Source organism: Podarcis pityusensis (genome assembly GCF_964106645.2).
Source record: "Podarcis pityusensis genome assembly, chromosome: 11".
In the NCBI taxonomy this organism is placed as follows: Eukaryota; Metazoa; Chordata; class Lepidosauria; order Squamata; family Lacertidae; genus Podarcis; species Podarcis pityusensis.
This window is the reverse complement of record NC_138036.1, coordinates 30,644,702-30,663,394: the sequence shown is the minus strand read 5'-3', so window position 1 is coordinate 30,663,394 and position 18,693 is coordinate 30,644,702. Positions and strand designations below refer to the sequence as shown.

The following is an 18,693-nucleotide window of genomic DNA, read 5'->3' as shown; positions in this document are numbered from 1 at the left end:
ACTGATAAGCGCTTGGGCCATAGAAAGGAATTTTTATTTGAAAAGGAAATATGAAGAAAGTTCCCTGCTACTTAAACTGTTATCTCTTCCCATTTCAGGCCTGAAATCATTCTTGAAAGCGAAAATGAGGAAGATGAGGATGAAGAAGAAGGGGGAGATGATGATGATGGCCCTCTTCTTGTACCTCGGGTAAAGGTTGCGGAAGATGGTTCGATTATTCTCGATGAAGAAAGGTTAGGTTTTGTCATTTTGTATCCGCTTTAGGAAAAGAACAAACATTTGCAGAATTTCTTGGCTCAATATATCTTGCTGCCTGAGGCAAAGCTGAAATAGTACTTCCACCTCGGCTAAGACCAGCACTTTAAGAAAGCTGCTGCACTATTCAGATACCAATTCTTGCCTTAATTCCTTCCTTTTCTAAGTTTGGAATCTATGAACTCTTACCTGGGAGTAATACCTATTGAGTTCAGTGGAACTACTTTTGAGTAGACCTGCATTGGACATTGCTGCATTTCCCCTCTGACTCTGTTTCGGTCTCACGTAGGCACTTTCGTTCTGTTGCCCCCCTTCAATATCATATGCTAAGTTTTAAACTGCAGAGGACGGGGAGCAGAGATTTGAGGCAGTGGGAATAAGTGGTGGCGACAAGGGAGCTTGTCCTTTTTAATTATAAAAAGAAATTCTGCCTGTGGAAAGTATGCCAAATCTGTCACCTGAGTGCTTTGCCTCCGGTTGCCTAATAGCCAGCTGGGCCCTGGAACTCTTAAGGCTTCTTGTTTCTCACATTGATCTTAATGGTTGCTGGATTAGTGAACTATATTCATATTGGCACGGAATGCTAACTTAAGGCCATACTGGAGTTCACTGAAAAACTGTAAACTGTTCATTAAAGTGTTTGCTAGTAAGAAGAGAAATTCTAGTAAATTTGAGGTGGGAATCAATTGGTCTTCACTATTTATTAAGACAGTTTTCTTGCAACATTTCTTTTGTATTCTAATATCTCTCAATTTCACATTTAGCTTAACTGTGGAAGTTTTAAGGACAAAAGGGCAATGTGTGGTAGAAGATAATGATCCCATCTTTGAGCGTGGATCCACAACAACCTACTCAAGTTTCAGGAGAAGCTATTATACCAAGCCATGGTCAGAAAAAGGTAGGTACAGCTCAGTTATGTTCTTTGCATTTGGCTTTGAAGGACCCCTGGACGGTTAAGTCGAGTCAAAGGTGACTATGGGGTTGCGGCGCTCATCTCGCTTTCAGGCCAAGGGAGCCAGCGTTTGTCCACAGACAGCTTTCTAGGTCATGTGGCCAGTGAGACTAAACCACTTCCGGCGCAACAGAACACCGTGATGGAAGCCAGAGTGCATGGAAACGTTGTTTACCTTCCTGCCACAGCAGTACCTATTTATCTTATTGCACTAGTGTGCTTTCAAATTGCTAGGTTGATAGGAACTGGGACCGAGCAACTGGAGCTTACCCCGTCATGGGGATTTGAACCGTTGACCTTCTGATCAGCTAGCCCAAAAGGCTCAGTGGTTTAGACCACAGTGCCACCTGTGTCCTTGGCTTTGAAGACCTACACTCTTTTAAGTATTTTGGCTTGTATGGTTTGAGGTAGACAATCTAGTGCGAGTGGCAAGAGCTGCATGCATCCTTATCTTCTTTCTATCCTGGACTTCAGTCACTGCAAAAGAATGGAGTTACTGTCATGGAATCCTACTCAATATTGATCCAGTGTAGATTCCAATGTCTAGTTTGCAGAGTAACAATTTTAATACATTGCAGGATTAAAAAAAAAAAAAAAAAGACCAGAGGCAATTGTATTTCATCCAGCAGAGCTTTACTGCTACTGAAGGCAAATGAGCATAGTAGTCACAAATCCAATACATTCAGGATTGGCATTGTCCATAAGAAATCCAGTTGAGGCAGACTTAACTTAAACTTACAGTAACTTATAGTAACTTATAGTCTAAACCTTAACACTAAGCATACTATGTACAGAAGGAAAAGAGACAGAAAGAGAAAAGTGAAACCCAGACTTCTTCTGGCCTTATTTTTATAGTCAGCCTGACCTTGACTGAAAGAGATAACAGGACCAGTTTAAGCCAGCTGTACTCAGCCTCTCTGAAGGAATAACCCAAACATCATGAACCTTCTGCTTGTTTCTTTCACACAGAGAAGCTTCCAGAACCCTCTTGAATTAATTAGAATAGAAAAGATCTCTGCATGTCAGATCAATACTTTCTGCATTAAGAAATGCAAACTGACAGTTGCACCATGTAACATAATTTGTATTTTTTTACAATCCATGGTGTGTGTGTGTGTGTGTGTGTGCATGCATGCAAGTTAATTGCAAGAGTAAGTCTTAGTGGCATTTACTGCTGCAAAGAGTTATAGTGCCTTTGACTTTCTGTGCAAATCTGGCAGTAGCGGTCAAATGATTATGTATACTACTGTATCCATATAATCTCAAGTAATTCTCATGTTCTGTTTCTATTATCATGGGCAGCCACAGTGGTGCCCATACACATTGTTGGACTGTAGCTCCCATTAGCCCCAGCCAGCATAACCATTAGTGAGGGATGTTGGGAGTTGTAGCCCAACAACAACTGGAGGGCACCAGGTTAGTTACCCCTACTCTAGATCCACTGTACAGAGTTAAAAATAGCTGGATGCTAATTGACAGTGTTTATTGGTGTGCTTTAAACTTGGTGGCTCACACTAATTATTCATTGCTGCCAGAGGAAGACTTCGTGCCGGTCTCCCTAGGGTTGCGCAGAGCTTCCTGAAGCCTGGAGAGCGAGAGGGATCGGTGCGCACCGACCCCTCTCACTCTCCAGGCTTCAGCGAAACCCTGCATTCGCCCCATAGGACGCACTCACATTTCCCCTTCATTTTTGGAGGGGGAAAAGTGCATCCTATAGGGCGAAAAATACGGTAGCTTAGTTCTGCACCCTAACATTTGGAGTGAATAGTTTAAAATCCTTTTCACTGAAAAACAGAACTGTGTTTCACTGAATTGTAAAGCTATGCAACCCTTATTAAAATGCGCAGTACAATGCGCAGTACAGTAGCTAATGTTAGTATGAAATATTATCCATTTCATAATATGCAGCTAAAGGGAGATGGTATTTAGCTGAATTTGGACATTTATTGATCATGAGATTAAAATTTATATACCAAAATTGCTCATAAAAAATGGCTAAATTGTTTTTTTCCTCTCTTACAGAAACAGACATGTTCTTCTTAGCTATAAGTATGGTAGGAACTGACTTCTCGATGATTAGTCAGCTTTTTCCTCACAGAGCAAGAACAGAGATTAAGGTAAGCACTGAAAAAACCCCCAAAATCAATTGAGAAGTGATCATCTGGTTGTGGATCTATCCTTTTATGCTGTTCTGTTAAAAATTTGAACAGATCATTTCAATTGAGTTTGATTCTGTATCAGCTAATGATCTGAGAATGGCTTATATAGCCTAACTTTCTGTTTTCAGAATAAATTTAAACGTGAAGAAAAGGCCAATGGATGGCGAATAGATAAAGCATTCAGTAAGTATTACCACATGTTTAATCATTTTTTTCATTTAGGGCAAATGGTGTGTGCACTCTAGCAAAACTAAACTAAAATTGCATAACTGTACCTTTTTACAATAGATAAATATTTTGAGTAAAGGGTCTGTTTCATTGCTCTGTTAGATCTCGTTCTTGATATTCAGTAAATATTATGTTTTTTCTTGCTATTAAAGAGCATCAGGACTACATGTATTTTAAAATACTAATTTATAGTTGCATGAACTTTCAGTGACAAATCCTTTCAGGACAACAGACGCTCAAGACGAAATTATTATTTTTAGCTGGAATGTTTGTACATAAAACAATCATCTCCCTTTTTTTACAGAAGAAAAAACGCCATTTGACTTTGATTTCTTTACAAAACTCCTTGAGAAGGTCCTGGAAAATGAAAAGAGAAAAAAGGATAAGGATGCTAAATGTCAGCATCAAAAAGAAAAAAATCCCAGTGAGAAAAAAACACTCAAAAAAAAGCGAAAAGGTATTTCTAAGTACTTAAATGTATTAAGGAGTAAAAGTAAATCCTATTTATTATTAAATTTCTCTTCTAAGATCTGATGGAGCCACTGTTTTGCATTCCTTCTGTGTGCAATGTTAGATTTGTCAGCGTAGACCAGGGGTTGGCAAATTTTTTTAGCCGCAGGCCGGTCCACTCTCCCTCAGACCTGTGGCAGGCTGGAGAAGCAGCACTGGGGTTGGGGGGAGGAGCTAGAAGAAGAGGTGAGGGGGGCAAGTAGTCCTCCTTCCCACCCCCCAGCCGCTGCGCTTACCTTCCCAGGGGCTGCTGCTGCCGCCACCACTGCCACCACCACCACTGCTTCTTGTGGGTAGGCAGAGGGAGTTCGTTCACTCCGCTCTCTGGCCCACAGGAGCACCAGGGCGGCGATGGTGGAGGGAAGATGAATGGCACGAAAGGGCTGGCTCTGGAGAGGGGCTGCTTAAAATGGCCCCCAGCCAGCTCAGCCCAGCCCCCTTCCTCCTCTAGGCACGGCGGGGAGAAGCCAGGAGGAGGGAGGGAGGAGGCGCCACCGTGGTGTGTATGAGGGAGGGAGGGGGAATGGAATGGTGCAGAAAAAAATATGGTTCAACCCGAATGAACAGAATCCCCACGCCGATCCACGGACAGTCCATGGGCTGGATCCTGAAGGCAATTGGGCCTCATTCGGCCCCCGGGCCCTAGTTTGCCAACCCCTGGTGTAGACAGTACTGCACTCTAGAAAGCCTTTCCGAAGGCTTGATTGGCAATGAAGGCTGCAAAAATACTTTGCCTTACAGGCATTTCACATAGTGCATGTTTGATTGTTGCTTTTTTCAATGCGGGAATTAGTTTTGTTTTGATTTCTTTCGCTGTTTTGACAGGTCTAGGGCTTGTTCTGTCTTATCCTTGGGTTTTTATTTTAATTTAATATTACCATCTTGAATAGTTTTGATTGGAATATGTCACATGCATAGTCACATTGGGTGATATCCAATGGTGCCCATCTGCCGGCAGAAAAAACTTTGGCTTCTCCTTCTCTGTTGGATAGATTTGCTGCAGAGAAGGAGAAGTCCTATTCTGTTATGTTGTATTTCTCTTATTTTCATATAATATTGGGGTGTGTGTGGAATTAATACTTTTCCTCACAGCTAAAACTGTCTTTGGGGTTGGGGTACAGTGGAGGGAAGGAGGACTGATGGAAAGGAAAGCAGAATACCTTGAATAATCTTATATGGAGAAAGTAGAATTCTATTTTTGTTCTTGGGATTTTGAAAAAAAGCTTTTTGGTATTTTTTTTTAGCTTCCTTGTTGAGAATTGTCTTGCTGTAGGTATATTTACATTGTATACTTTGATAGCTAAAGTTGTCAATGGACAAGCAAACCATGGTCAGGATGACCCGCAGAATGCCAGAATTTCTGATGCAGAAATGGAAGTGGATGCTGGCACAGCCGAAAAAGAGAACGAAGAATCTCCTAGCATTTTGGAGCAGGCAGACGGGCAGACAGTTACTGAATCAGTGATGGTGAAAAAGAAGAGAAAAAGGAAGAAAAAAGATTCTGAACAGGAGGCAGAGAATCTTCCTGACGAAAGAACAGCAGAAGTGGCTGAGGGAGAAAAAACTAGAAAGAAAAGTAAGAATCTATAAATTGTTGCTACTATGTCACAGTGTGCATGTGTGCTGATTTTGATAATCTTCTTCCATACGCTAAACTATTTATTGCAAGATAAAACAGCCTTAGTAACACAACCAGATTTAATAATCACTCAACTGAAGCTCATTTACTTCATTTACTTCACAAGTGTACAGCATAAATAGAGATGATTTTTATCTTGAATTTGAGACTACTTTAAAACCTGTATGTAACAAAATGGCTTGATGTGCATCTGCAAGTAGTTGGATACAATATGTGTTGTATTCCCAAAGATTTGTAGGCTGTGCAATTGCACATCATTGTTCTTTATTTCAGGGTCAATTATGAAAAGCGAGTTTTATAATGGTTTATATTGAATTGTTGCCATAGTCACAAGAATATATCCACTTGAAGTTATTTTGTTAATTTATTTTTCATTAATTTTATGTCATTTATTACATTGTATTTTCAGGAACTGTTGTCATAGTTAAAGTGCCATATTAATAATTTTGAGAAATAATGAAAGATTCCGCTTACTGTTAAATAAATTCCATATACTGACTGGCATTAGAATGGCTGGGTTAGGGAGGACATTGTGTAATTTTCTTTTTCCTTCCTGTTAACTTAAATACATGATTAATGCTTTGTGACAGTGGGAAATCACAGATCACTTTAGGAAATTGCACTTCTTTCACACTAGAGTCCTTCCAGTAAAGGAAACCAGTAAATTAAATGCTCTTCATCAGATCCACTGAATAGAGTGCAATAGAATTAACTGGATCTGGTAGGAGGAAGCTTTAATTAAATGCATATTAGTTATTCAAAATCATCCTGCCTGCCCATAACAAATAGACCAGTGGTGTAACTGACGAGGAAATGACCAAAGATCAATTTGGGAAAATGGGAATAAAACACAAAAAATATTGAAATGTAGTGCTTTTGAAAATTGCCATCTGGATAGTAATTTCAAAGAAAAAAGTTAATGTGGAAGCAACCAGAGGCTCTGCCTTTTAAGTGTGTTTGAGTGGTAATTGCTTCAGTGGACATATAATGTTCAACAATACATTGTCAGGAAAAAATCTACCATCTAATGTGGAGATAAATGGCACAGAAGAAATTGGTGAGGAACTGGAAGTCCCTGATGAAGAAACGCCTGCCAAAACTCTTCCATCTGTTGAAGAAGACCCACAGGTGGATGAAGAGACAGAGGGAGACCTTGGTTCAACTTTACCTGGGTAATAAGATACATTATCTTTGCAGAATTATATGAACAAGCCTTGTTACAAAGTGTAAATATAACAACTTTATTACTTCCTTTCCAAAAGTCTCCTAAAGATTCCCTGCATTGCTGTATTACATAGAGCCCATTTCATGTGCCACTCAGATGTGGCTGACAAATCTGCCTTAATTTTCTTTATATGGAGCTATTGAGTCTTTTATATACAGAAACAAACATTTTTTTTTGTTTGGAGAGTGCATAGGAGCATTCAAAACAAATGTCATAGCTTGCTTTCTCTTTGGGCTGGGAGAAAGATAGCACACCTCTATAGAATCTCATAGGCAAATACTGAATAACTGCAGTGTGCTGTGAACTTCTTTTTACTTGCTATCTGTGTGTGAGCAGCAGTCTTCTGCTTGAACAATGTGGCTTCATCTTCTTTCCTCCCACCTGTAGTCCCCTGCCCCATGCAGCCCCACATCTGCTCTGAAAGGTTGCAGGGGGAAGAGAATTGGAAGGCCTATTGTGTGAACAGAAGTGTGCTTGCACAGTGCTGAATTTTGCCTTCAGATACAATGTTTGAGTATTGGAGGGGGTCCTTTGATAGGACGTTACAGTGCAGTCCTTTAACTCCAGCGGGGCAGCAGTGGAGTGTGGTAGAATGGCATAGCCACCTCCACATTTCCTCTGCTCATGCTTCCTGGGGCAGAAGGCAGTGGGAGGTAAAAACCCTGTCACGCCAGCCTGGAAATGATGCAGTGATAAGGCCTGATGCTGAGTTTCTTGGGGGAGTGATGCCAGTGGAACTGTTTTGGGCTTGGCCACTCCCAATTCCCACCCCGAGCAGCACAGTGGATGGGCAGAGGGAGGGGGGCTGGATTCCAGCCTTAGCCTTATATGAGTATACAAATGTGACAAATAAAATAATAGGTGTTAGATTTAGACTTCGTGCTAAATTCTTGCCCAGCAAGTGACTCTCGGGGTAATCCTGATGAAAGCCCTACCTTATCTTTGTTTTCCAGCTGTAAAATAGGAATAGTGAACTAGTCTTCAACAGTAATTGCGATGAGATTGCACATGAACAATCGTGTGTAAATGCCAGTAAAGAGAGAAGTGAGTTTGAGTGCTTTTCACTTATCAGTCTCTTTGAGCAAGCCTCTGTCTCAGTTAGCACAGCTGGTGAAAGACAAAAGTGAAAGACAAGAATCTGCCATGAGCCTATGGGGTAGAGTAGGAAAACCATTAATGCTTTCTTCATATTCTTCTTACCTTTACAGTATTCAGAAAGGTAATGAATTCCTAGACATGGATTCTGGAGAAGCAGATGATTCAGATGTGAGTTCTGAGCACCATGTTGGGCAGCCTTCAGAGTCTCAGATGTCTCTCAAAACAAATAAAGAAGGTTTTGAAGAAAACAGTTCAGCAAAGGTAAACAATATGTACATGCGATTCTAGCCTACTTCCTATTTCAAAGAAACAACTCATAAAATAAAACCCACAAGAAGGCAGTGAATGCCACACTTAAGGTTTCTGTTCTGATTCGGCATAGATTCCTGCATATGGATATTGCTTTTGGATATGGCTATTATGTACAGAACAGGGTGGGGGAGGTAGTGCGTTGAAGACATTGCGCCTGCATTTGCAGGCCTACTACCAGATAAGAGGTTTTATCATCTCTGATAGCTTATTTGGACAAGGACTCATACCAAATGTTCTGGGAGCTCACTGATCGTTTCCCATTTCTTTGTTCTGGATTTGTTCTTTCGGGTAAAACAACTCAGAATGAGTGGAGGACCAGCTGGGTGAGGGACTGTTTCAGCCTTCTTCTTCTTCCCAGCTATTTTCCCACTTAAAATTGCCTTCTTCTCAAATGCCTTTTTTCCTTGAGGAAAAACAAATAAACCAGAACCTGTTTCACTTGGGGGGAAAAGCAGCCTGGGAGAGGAGACAATTCTGAGAGATGACTTAGGTGAGGAGGAAAGGATTAAGCAGTCATCAACCCACATGGGGAAAACGTTCATGGAATATGCATGTCCACCCGGAGAATGCCTGCTATTTGTTCAGTGGGGGAGATACACAGCAGTCTGCAAAGATTTTTGCTTTGTATGCACAAGCTGTAAAAGCTTCTGACACATCATCATCACTATTATTATATTTATTTATTTATGTATTTATATATTACATTTATATACCACCTTTATCTTCCAAGGAGCTGAAGGTGGTGTACTTGGGAGCTGACTGAAATTCTACTTTAGTTCAATTTCCCCCCAGAGAGTGAGAGAACAATATGTGGGGTTCCCCCACCTTCAACCATGACACACTCATGAAATTCTCATCAGTGTTCACTTCTGTTTTGTAGAGAAGTCAGCTTAGTGGGTAGAGGTTCTTGCTCCCGGGCATAGCCTCTCCCTTAATCATTAAAGAAGCCAGGACCATAAGATCATACTAACTGTTCTGATTTCCTTGCAGAATGAAGTAGCAGAGTTAGATCAACCAGATGAAAATACAGCCTTTCCAAGTTGTAATGATGAGCTTATGTGAGTAAAATAATTTTATGTGATTCCTATTTCCCCACATCTAATGAAACTAATCCTCTAACCTGATTTGGGGGGGGGGGAGGCTTTCAAACAAGTTTGGAGTTCAGGTGAGCTCTCTATGGATAAAGTAGGAAGGAGGGTCATGTCTATGATCTCATAACTCCTATTCCTGGTTCTCAGCCTTGCTTTTAATTTATTACATGGGCTTGGTAAAGTTGGTCTGGAGATTTTAGAAAAGAAAACTCACTACCATTTGAAGTGAATAAAATAACAGAAAAGAGGTGGAAAATATATGATGGGTGTGAGGTCTATTTGCCTAAAGGAATCTGTCTTTTTAATTTCATATTTGCTTTTCTAGATTGCAATCCTATGTATGTAGATTCAGAAGTAAGTCTTATTGAGTTCAGTGGGGCTTACTTCCAGGTAAGCACATAGGAATGGAACCTATTCACCTTCCTACAAAGGTGTGGCATTGGAATATAATGTTCCTTTTGGTCAGTGGACTAACAAGATCACAAAGGCTTTGTAACAGAGACTTTATAGACCTTGTGAATACCTAAAATCCTCTGAATACCTTTTGCTTGAATTCACAAGTGACAAGAGTGCAGTTGTGCTCAGGTCTTGCTTGGAGGTTTCCCATAGACATTTGGTTGACCCCTGTGACAACAAGATGTGAGAGTAGATGGGCCTTTGGTCTAAGCAGGGCTCTTTGTATGTTCCTATTTCTGTTCCTTCATGTTTATAGAAGTAGATCCTCTGCTGTGCAAGATTGAAATACATAGTTTGAATCCAAAGGTGTGAGTATTGTTTGAGTGGCAAGTCTTAGATTTTTACCAATTTCTCCATGCTGCAGAAAATTTCTAGGCTGCTTTGCATGCCTTTCTGGAAACTCCTGTAACACTCAGAAGTGACTTTTGGGACACAGGGGGCTTCAGCAGGAAGTGACTGGCAGGAAAATATAATAGATGGCACCACCACTTCTACATCCCATAATAAATTATGTTAACTAAGATGGTTGGTGATGGACTAGATTTGTGTGTTTTGGAAAATATAAATATATTCAATTTAACTTCAGGGAAACGGATAGAGCAGCTATTGAAAAGCCCACAGTGGAAGGACAGCTACAGAGACTTGCATCAGAACCGTCAGAAGAAAAAGAACTTCCAGTTAATGACACATCTGAGGGCAAGATTTCTCTTTCAGAGGTTCTGGTTGCTGCAGAAAAGGTATGGGACTAAATAATTTTAAATTAATACAAGCTTTTCTTGTCTCTTCTGTGCACATGGAAGCTATTTTAATTTCACAACCCAATCCTGTTTTCCAGAGGGCTCAGGAGATTGGCTGCATTGTTGCACACACCCCTGTTGTTGTTATTTCAATTTGTATACTGCATTTTATCAAAAGATCCCAGGGTGATGGACAGCATTAAGGACACATTTTATGGAGCACAATAATAAAAACATAATACAAAGCACAATAATAGACAGCATAATGATAATAACTCTTATCTAAGTTCTTTATGTCTCTTTCGTTTAGAGTTCTGTGCAAGATACGACTGCTAACATAACTGGACCTACTATAGAGCAAACAGACAGAGCAAGCAATGATGTGGCAAGTGAATCCCAGTAAGTATATGTAAAGTAGAAAGACTGAAAAATATGGCTTACAGTGTGCATCACTTCACCACTCACTATATTCAGCTGTGGTGAAGGAAGCAGCTCCTAATGGTGCCTACAGAATGTCATCTCCTAATCAGACACTGTAGGAACTATTAGGAGTTAAGCAGCTTAAACTGATTTGTGTTTCTTTGGGATAGAAGAGGAGGTGACATTGTGGAGGAAAGTCTTGCTTTGATACGGAACCAAATCTATCCTTTTTAGAGATGAGTCAAATAGTACTAAACTTTAACAGTAACAGAGCATTAGGCATAACTGTTGGAATGAGTGGAAACTAAAAACAGAACTTTTCACAATTTCTTTTTGGATTTTTTGCATTTGAGATACTTAGACATTTTAGGGAAGGGATGGGGAATCAGGTCCCATCCCCGATGTTGTTGGACTATAGCTCCCATCATCCCTGAGCATTGGCTTTGCTGACTGGCGCCGATGGGAGTTGTAGCTCTACAAAATGTGAGGGCCGCAGGTTTTCCATCTCTGTTTTGGAGAGTATAAATAATTGTTTTTATAAGTTATTTGCAGGTTTTGCCTAAAGAGTGCTGGGATTATAATTTTTTCTCTCTGTGTGTTTCCAGAGACACTCAAAAAGGTCCTGTAGTGAGAGGCCGTCGGCAGAAACCTAAACCTAATATATTGAAAGTGTCCAGCAGAAAAGAAGCACCTCTCCAGGAAAAGCCAGAAAAGCCAGAGGCTAATGAAACAGTAGGAAAGGTATTCTCAATGTTAGATTTAATTCTCCCCTTACCCTGCTCCTGCAATTTGGGAAATCAGGAAAATAACCTTCTATTATTATTATTATTATTATTATTATTATTATTATTATTAGTGATTTTTAACTCCATGTAAAGGATTATGTTAGTTGTTTTCTATAGTAGCTTTCTGCCACTTTATTAACTACCATTAACTACTATTATTTTAAAAATGTATACTCCACTTATTTTTATGCCTATTCCTCAGAACAATGACCAGCATGATGCACTCAGTATCATCACAGAGGAGACTGCAGAAAAAGATTGCCAAGTTTTAGATACTGAATCTTTGTAAGTATGTTTATTCAAGTTTATTCTATAATTTGTAGGCTGACCATTAGAGTTACCCCACATCAGGTTGCTCACAACATATTACAAACTGTAAAATTGTTCTACAAAACACAATATGACTAAAACATAATAGCAGCAGCAGTTAAAAACAGTGTCAGAGAACTAAGCAGATTCAGATAAGCTGGTCTCAAACCGTGTCATACTTTAAAGACCAAAACCAGCACCTTGGATTGGGCCTAGAAATTAATAGGCAGCTACTGTAGTTGGCACAGAATAGGTGTGAGATTATTGGAACACTTATTTCTCATAACTTTTCTTACTACTGCTTTCTGTACCACCTGAAGTTTCCAGACAGTCTTTAAGGGCAGACTAGTGTAGAGCGCATTACAGCAATCCAACTTGGAGGTAAGGAAGGTGTGTATTACAGAGGCAATGTCTGCTTTCTCTGGATAAAGCCACAGCTGGTACACCACTCCTGTTTTTATTATACAACTATGCCTGTTTATATACTACTGTTGTTGTTGTTGATGATGATGATTATGGTGATGATATACCTTTGGCTTATTCATAGGGGGAGAGTTGATCCTCCATGGTGACAAGCTTCTAAAATTTGAAGTGGCGCCTGTAATTGGCTCAAATAACAATCAGGTTCAATTGCATTATGAAATGAAGGATCTTTGCAATGTTTAAGACCCCCTAATTCTTTTCCTTCCTGAAATCATTGTTCTTTCAGGACTAGTAAGAAATCACAAGAAAGCAGCAAGCAGGTTGTCTTGAAACCTGCACCATTAGCAAGGGGACGAATACAGAGGCCCAAGCCAAATTTAGGAAGGGTTGCTAGAAAGCCAGAAGAGCCGGCAAGAAACACGGAGGCAGAAGAAGAAAAGGCAACTGATGCAGCCATTGAATCATCTGAGAAGATTCGGATACAAGCTGAACTTCTAACTGTTACCACAGTAAGTACCACAACCCGCTTGCTACTGTACATAAAACATTATGTGAGCACTTGACATTTTGGATGAATTAGATTCCAGCCAGCAAACATTTATGCTTCTTATAAACCAGTTAGTCTAAAAGGTGCCAGAGCACTCATTTTCGTAATATAGATGGTAAGTACTCAAAGCTTTCTATATTATATTTTTCCTGGAACCCCACACCCTTCCGCCCCCTTTAATTTTTTTAGCCACATGCATAAAGCTGAATGCGCAAAAATTAAATGTGAGGAAGTTGCAGGCTTACTATACACACAGTCTAGATCTTTAATTCAGAATTCTGGAAAATGGGCTTCCTGCTGATGTAGAAGATGTACACTGTAGGTGCACAGGGCATTCTATCCCAACTTTAACAGACAACGTACAAAACTTTCTTATGTTTTTGGGACTGGGGCCTATACAGTGGTACCTCAGGTTACATACACTTCAGGTTACAGACGCTTCAGGTTACAGACTCTGCTAACCCAGAAATAGTACCTTGGGTTAAGAACTTTGCTTCAGGATGAGAACAGAAATCGTGCTCCGGCGGCAGCAGGAGACCCCATTAGCTAAAGTGGTGCTTCAGGTTAAGAACAGTTTCAGGTTAAGAACGGACCTCTGGAACGAATTAAGTACTTAACCTGAGGTACCACTGTATTTGAAAACATTCAAGAGCACAGCATTATTTTGCTTAAATAAGATGTAATCCGGTCCAGAAATAACATGTGCACATATTGGTTTTGGTACCCAAGTTAAAGCTTGCCTTCTTTTTTCCAGATGTAATCCTCAATAATTCAAAAATTATGTTTTGTTGTGCTAACTGTATTAGTAAGAAAGGGCAGCACACTTTTGAATTGCATTGACTTCATGCATAGAAGAATCCTAAGCAGCGTGAAAACTTACTGCTTTATCATACCAAAGCAGTCTAGTACATTAGCAATTTTGACACCCCCAGTACCAGTGTAACCTTTTTTTGTAACTATTATTTTAAACTGTTATTTTCTTTTATATTGGTATTAATTTCTTACGTTAATGCAGGCTAAAGGCTGAAAAGAACACTGTGTTCTCGTCTAAGTATACACTAGCTGAATGTCTTCAGATTATTTTCTTTATGAACTCTTACACGTTGGATGTTTCAGAGAAGTTTAATTTGTTTCCTAGGAGGCAGCTAGTTATGAAGCTGACATTCCCCACTGTGATGTCTTAGAAGACAAAGCTGTTGCCAGTGTTGAGAAAGTGCTTTTGGCACACACAATCCAATCTCCTGTAAAGACACTCTTCGAATGTGAGAGCCATGAATTTAAAAATGTGTTTCCGTCAAGTGATAAAGTGGAGAATGTGAAGGATCTTTTTACCAGGTAAGGTTTATTATTTTGAAGGTAAAGAATAAGGGGCACAATGCCATATTCTTAATGGAAAAAAATGCATACTGACATATGTGTATGTTTGTGGCAAATAAATTGTTCAGGCACTCCCCCCTCCCCCAAAGCACATTCCACTCGGGTTCGACTGTGTTTACGTACGTTACCCAAAAATAAAAAATAGTGCCAAAATGGCGTTGAAAGGGTGGCAGAGACCCGGAGATCGGTGAAAAACAGCTTGCATGACTGCTGCAAGTGTCGCTGCCTCCACCCACTCACCCTTCTTGGCTTTCTTCTTCCTAGCCGCCAGAGCTATTGTGTGTGGGGTGCTCTGTGTTTCCCCTTCCTGCCCACCTATCTGTGCCTCCCTTGCTCACTTGTCAATTTTGTTCCTTGAGCAGGATCTGAGAGTCCCTCTGCCCTCTGATTGCCATCGCCCTCTCCCTTGCTGCCCCACAAGCAGGCGGCAACATTATTTATTGGGGTATGAGTGAGAACATCTGTTGCCTGCATGATAATTATGGGAATTGTCCTTAGTAATTGAAACATGTGCAAAGAGTGTAAGTAAGCACATATTCATGTGGGTTGTGGTGTTGTATTGGGCAACACTGTGTTGATTAGTTTTTTCGTTGCTCCTGAGATTTTAAAAAGGAAAACTAAATCACACATCCTTTCTTGCTTACTTAGAAGTTATAGAAGTCCTGTTGACTCTTTTTTCATCCAACAGAGATTCCAGTTTTGTACAAGAAAAAGAAAATTCTGCTGAAGTAGATCCATCTTTGAAAAGTCTAAAGGAGAACACAGAAAAGGCGGCAGAAACTGAGGAATTAATACAAGCAGGAAAAGAAATGCTTACAAATGAACATAAGACTGACTCTAGAGAAAATATCAGGAGTGAAGGCAGCAAGTCCTCTAATCTGGATGTAAGACTTATTTTTAATTCTGGTACTTTATTCTTGACAATTTAATAGCTTCAGGTTGCTGTATCGTTTGCTCCTGAAAGTACCTATGAATTCACTCTCATCACAATAAAACATTAAACATTAAATTACACTCAATACTGAGATTTGTAGAAAGCCCTGTGTGGGACAGATGGTGTATTGGCAGTCAGTTTGCATGTTGTTTCCTATGAGATTACTTGTTGACCTTAGGCCATATATGAGATACTTGCAGTTTAATTTCAGGAGTACAGTGTCACTATTTTTTCCTTAAAAAAACCCAGGAGTTCCTGGCATTGTATGGCAAATCATTCTTGAAACTCAAGCATGAAGGATTTCTTTGTGAAGGATGTCCATGTTTTAACAAAGACATTAAGATGACTTTCTTAATTTGGGGTTGTTGTTTTTTAAAGTCACAAAGGGACAGGCTTGTAGTAAACTGCAAGGACTGCTTACAAAACTTAAGTGAATATCAGATTCTTAAAATGACTGAGAGTTAGTAGAACAGTTCAGCTGGTTTAATGCCACTTTCTCCCTTGCTGATGTTGCATTACTTCCCTGTACAAGAACTGAAAAATATTACCTTGTATGTTATAATAGAACAAGCTGTTGGTAGTCTTGTGTTGTACTTGGATTCCCTGCCTGATTTGTGTGTGTGTGTTTCCTTGAACTTTATAATTTAACTGCATGCATTTTGCACCAGGTATTGAACATTCTGATAATATATTTTAGGAAACTATAGCATGCGTAATCCTGCCACCGTCACTTTTGTCAGAGGGGAACTCTGCAGATACTCAAGAAGCAGCTGCAACAAATGAGACCCACTTGTCTCCCCCAAGCCATTCTGACTTCAAAAGTAGTGATCCAAATGAAGTTTTATCATCCCCAGATATCCAAGAAAAGATTACAGTTGGGTAAGGATCTATCAGCTTTTAAAGAGTTTTTATCAGTTGGAAATCCACTCCCCCCCCCCCCTTTACAGGTCTGCTGATTTGAAACATAGGTTGAAAAAAATCTATTCATTTGATATGTTGATAGATGTTGGAGATAATGGATTTTCCTTAACTGAAAATGAGATGCAATAACAATATCCAAAATTAAACCTTGTTTTCCATCCTTCTGTGATGGAGCTATTGCCAGAACAGGTTTATCTGTCTTGCTTTGGGGCCAGGGGCACGCAGGCAGCCTTGCCACGGATTGGTTTATTCCCTCTAACTGATCACCGCAGTACCATTTCTGGGGATTTCCTGATCTTCAGGAGTAACTGTTCAGAGGTGGAACATGGTGCTACAGCAGTGTAGGCATGGAACATGGTTCCCTGCATCTAAGCTGAATTTAACTAGGGAATGCATGGGAAAGCAATGAATGTGCGATTACTGAAGATGAAAGCAAGATAACACCACATAATTAAATTTACTGATGAACTGAAAAGAAAATTATTTCGATTGGTTGGTTGAGTTTACTTATGTGCCGCTTTTCCACAATGAACTGTGTCCAAATTTGACAGCTGCAAAAGGCATATGTTGGGTAGGGCAGTGATGGTAAGTCTCTCCCTCAGCCTTGTGGAAGTACCAAATGCAGGTTTTATTGCACTTGTTTTTCTGTTACATATTTGAGAAATATGCTAGTAACCATTAATCTGTGAAACATAGGATAAATTATTTAACCTATGGATGTAGTATTGTTACATGTGTGTATCAGTGGTGATGTATCTGATGAGAATGATTTTAACTGCCATATGTGCTGCTTTGGGTCTCCCCTCCAGCAAACAGAGCACTGTTCCGCCAACACCTTATCTCAGAGGCAGATTCCAGAGACCGAAACCTAACATAGGAAGGGCAGTTGGAAGGAGAGAAACACCATCTCTAGGAAATGAAGCAGCAGCAGCTGGAACTGAGAAATCAGAACTGCAGAAACATGGACCTTCCAGAACTCTCCCTGCAGTAGTAAGTTAAGAAAAGGGCCAGACTTTCTTTAGTAGTAAAGACATTTCAAATTCAAGAGAGATTTTGTTTCTATATTTTTGCAAATGCAGTGTAAAGTTGAGACCATCTTTGCTAAAATGGTTCCACGTTTTGATGTTCGATATTGCTTCTTATTGCCAGCCTCAGTTAAAGAGTGACAGAAAAAAATTACCTGCTGAAGGCTCGGAGAACAGACTGGTAGACATGGAGAAAGTGATTCAGGAAGACCCTCAAGCACCCAGTACCTCTCAGAATATTTCAGATCAATATCCCAGGTGTGTGTTCTTCAACAAGGTCTTGTTAGCTTGTCCCAAACTCCCTCTATTATGTGTGCATGACTTTACAAATCCTCCATATTTTTAAGAGTGCAGTTCTTCTCTGCTGGGGCCCCAATGCGGATAACTCTTCTTATGCCCTCAAGCTGGTGATGCTCAGGTTTTGATAATACAGCAAGAGGAAAAACAAATGGGGCTTCTGCTGTGACACAGCATAGGCAAAGGTTCTCTAATTAAACCTTCTTTTAGCTATAGGAGAGCTTTGGGTTAGTGCACTCCCACCAGTAGCAACTAGAGGGCACACAGTGATAAGAAAAAAGCAAAACAGGCCCTCCTTAACTGGGGGAAAGGGAGTACTAGGTTAGAGTTCCGCCTTTCCCTTTTCTTGTGTGCGCTCGCCTTGGTCTTTCTGGCGCTCTCTGCTTCCTTCCTTGCTTGGGCAGCTGCTAAAGCCTGTATCTGCTTCCTAGCAGTCTCCCATCTGCTCCCCCATCACCCAAAGCATGTTTAAATGACCATTTATCCTACCACACACTTTGGACGATTCCACACCCTCCTTTCTGTTCTAGCTGCAACTGTTTTTCTCAGGTGTGGAGAGTATTGACTTGAGACAAGGACGCAGCTAGCATGGGGGACAGCTCTGGCAGAACCCCAACACACTTTGTTTCCAACTGCAGTTTCCTAGGTCCGAATTCAGGAAATGGCAGTTGTTGCAAACCACAGAGTCAGATTTCCTCTCCTGCTTCTTTATAGAAAAGAAGATGAATGATCCTGGACCCTTTTCAGCATATTAGGTCTGAATGTAGACGTTCAGCTCTTAGGCAGTTACTTTACTTCCTCTGGTTAAGTTTGCTCTTTCTCACGCTAGAACTGCCACTGAGAGAGAAGCAGTTGGTCAAGTGGGGAAATCTGTGAATTTATTAATTAAGAATATTTCTAAGCTAAACTTTAGGGTGGAGCCATCTTCCCTTCCTCAGTAAAACTGTAAACAACAACAATTGAAAACAGTTAAAACAATTGTAGTGCTGGCTT

General features: G+C 40.3%; 1 protein-coding gene across 3 annotated transcripts in view; it reads left to right on the top strand.

The window, feature by feature from the left end:
- The window catches only part of BDP1 (BDP1 general transcription factor IIIB subunit), a 46,752-nt gene that overhangs the window by 5,521 nt on the left and 22,538 nt on the right, over positions 1 to 18,693 (top strand). For all 3 annotated transcript variants that reach the window (XM_080972193.1, XM_080972192.1, XM_080972191.1), the window contains exons 5-23: positions 99 to 233; positions 1,020 to 1,153; positions 3,230 to 3,324; positions 3,495 to 3,549; positions 3,899 to 4,051; positions 5,405 to 5,680; positions 6,753 to 6,915; positions 8,177 to 8,327; positions 9,369 to 9,436; positions 10,512 to 10,662; positions 10,973 to 11,061; positions 11,688 to 11,823; positions 12,070 to 12,152; positions 12,886 to 13,108; positions 14,285 to 14,481; positions 15,212 to 15,407; positions 16,155 to 16,336; positions 17,188 to 17,368; positions 17,528 to 17,661. In XM_080972193.1, coding sequence (XP_080828319.1) covers positions 99 to 233; positions 1,020 to 1,153; positions 3,230 to 3,324; positions 3,495 to 3,549; positions 3,899 to 4,051; positions 5,405 to 5,680; positions 6,753 to 6,915; positions 8,177 to 8,327; positions 9,369 to 9,436; positions 10,512 to 10,662; positions 10,973 to 11,061; positions 11,688 to 11,823; positions 12,070 to 12,152; positions 12,886 to 13,108; positions 14,285 to 14,481; positions 15,212 to 15,407; positions 16,155 to 16,336; positions 17,188 to 17,368; positions 17,528 to 17,661 — 2,802 coding nt within the window. The remainder of the gene's footprint in view (positions 1 to 98; positions 234 to 1,019; positions 1,154 to 3,229; positions 3,325 to 3,494; positions 3,550 to 3,898; positions 4,052 to 5,404; positions 5,681 to 6,752; positions 6,916 to 8,176; positions 8,328 to 9,368; positions 9,437 to 10,511; positions 10,663 to 10,972; positions 11,062 to 11,687; positions 11,824 to 12,069; positions 12,153 to 12,885; positions 13,109 to 14,284; positions 14,482 to 15,211; positions 15,408 to 16,154; positions 16,337 to 17,187; positions 17,369 to 17,527; positions 17,662 to 18,693) is intronic.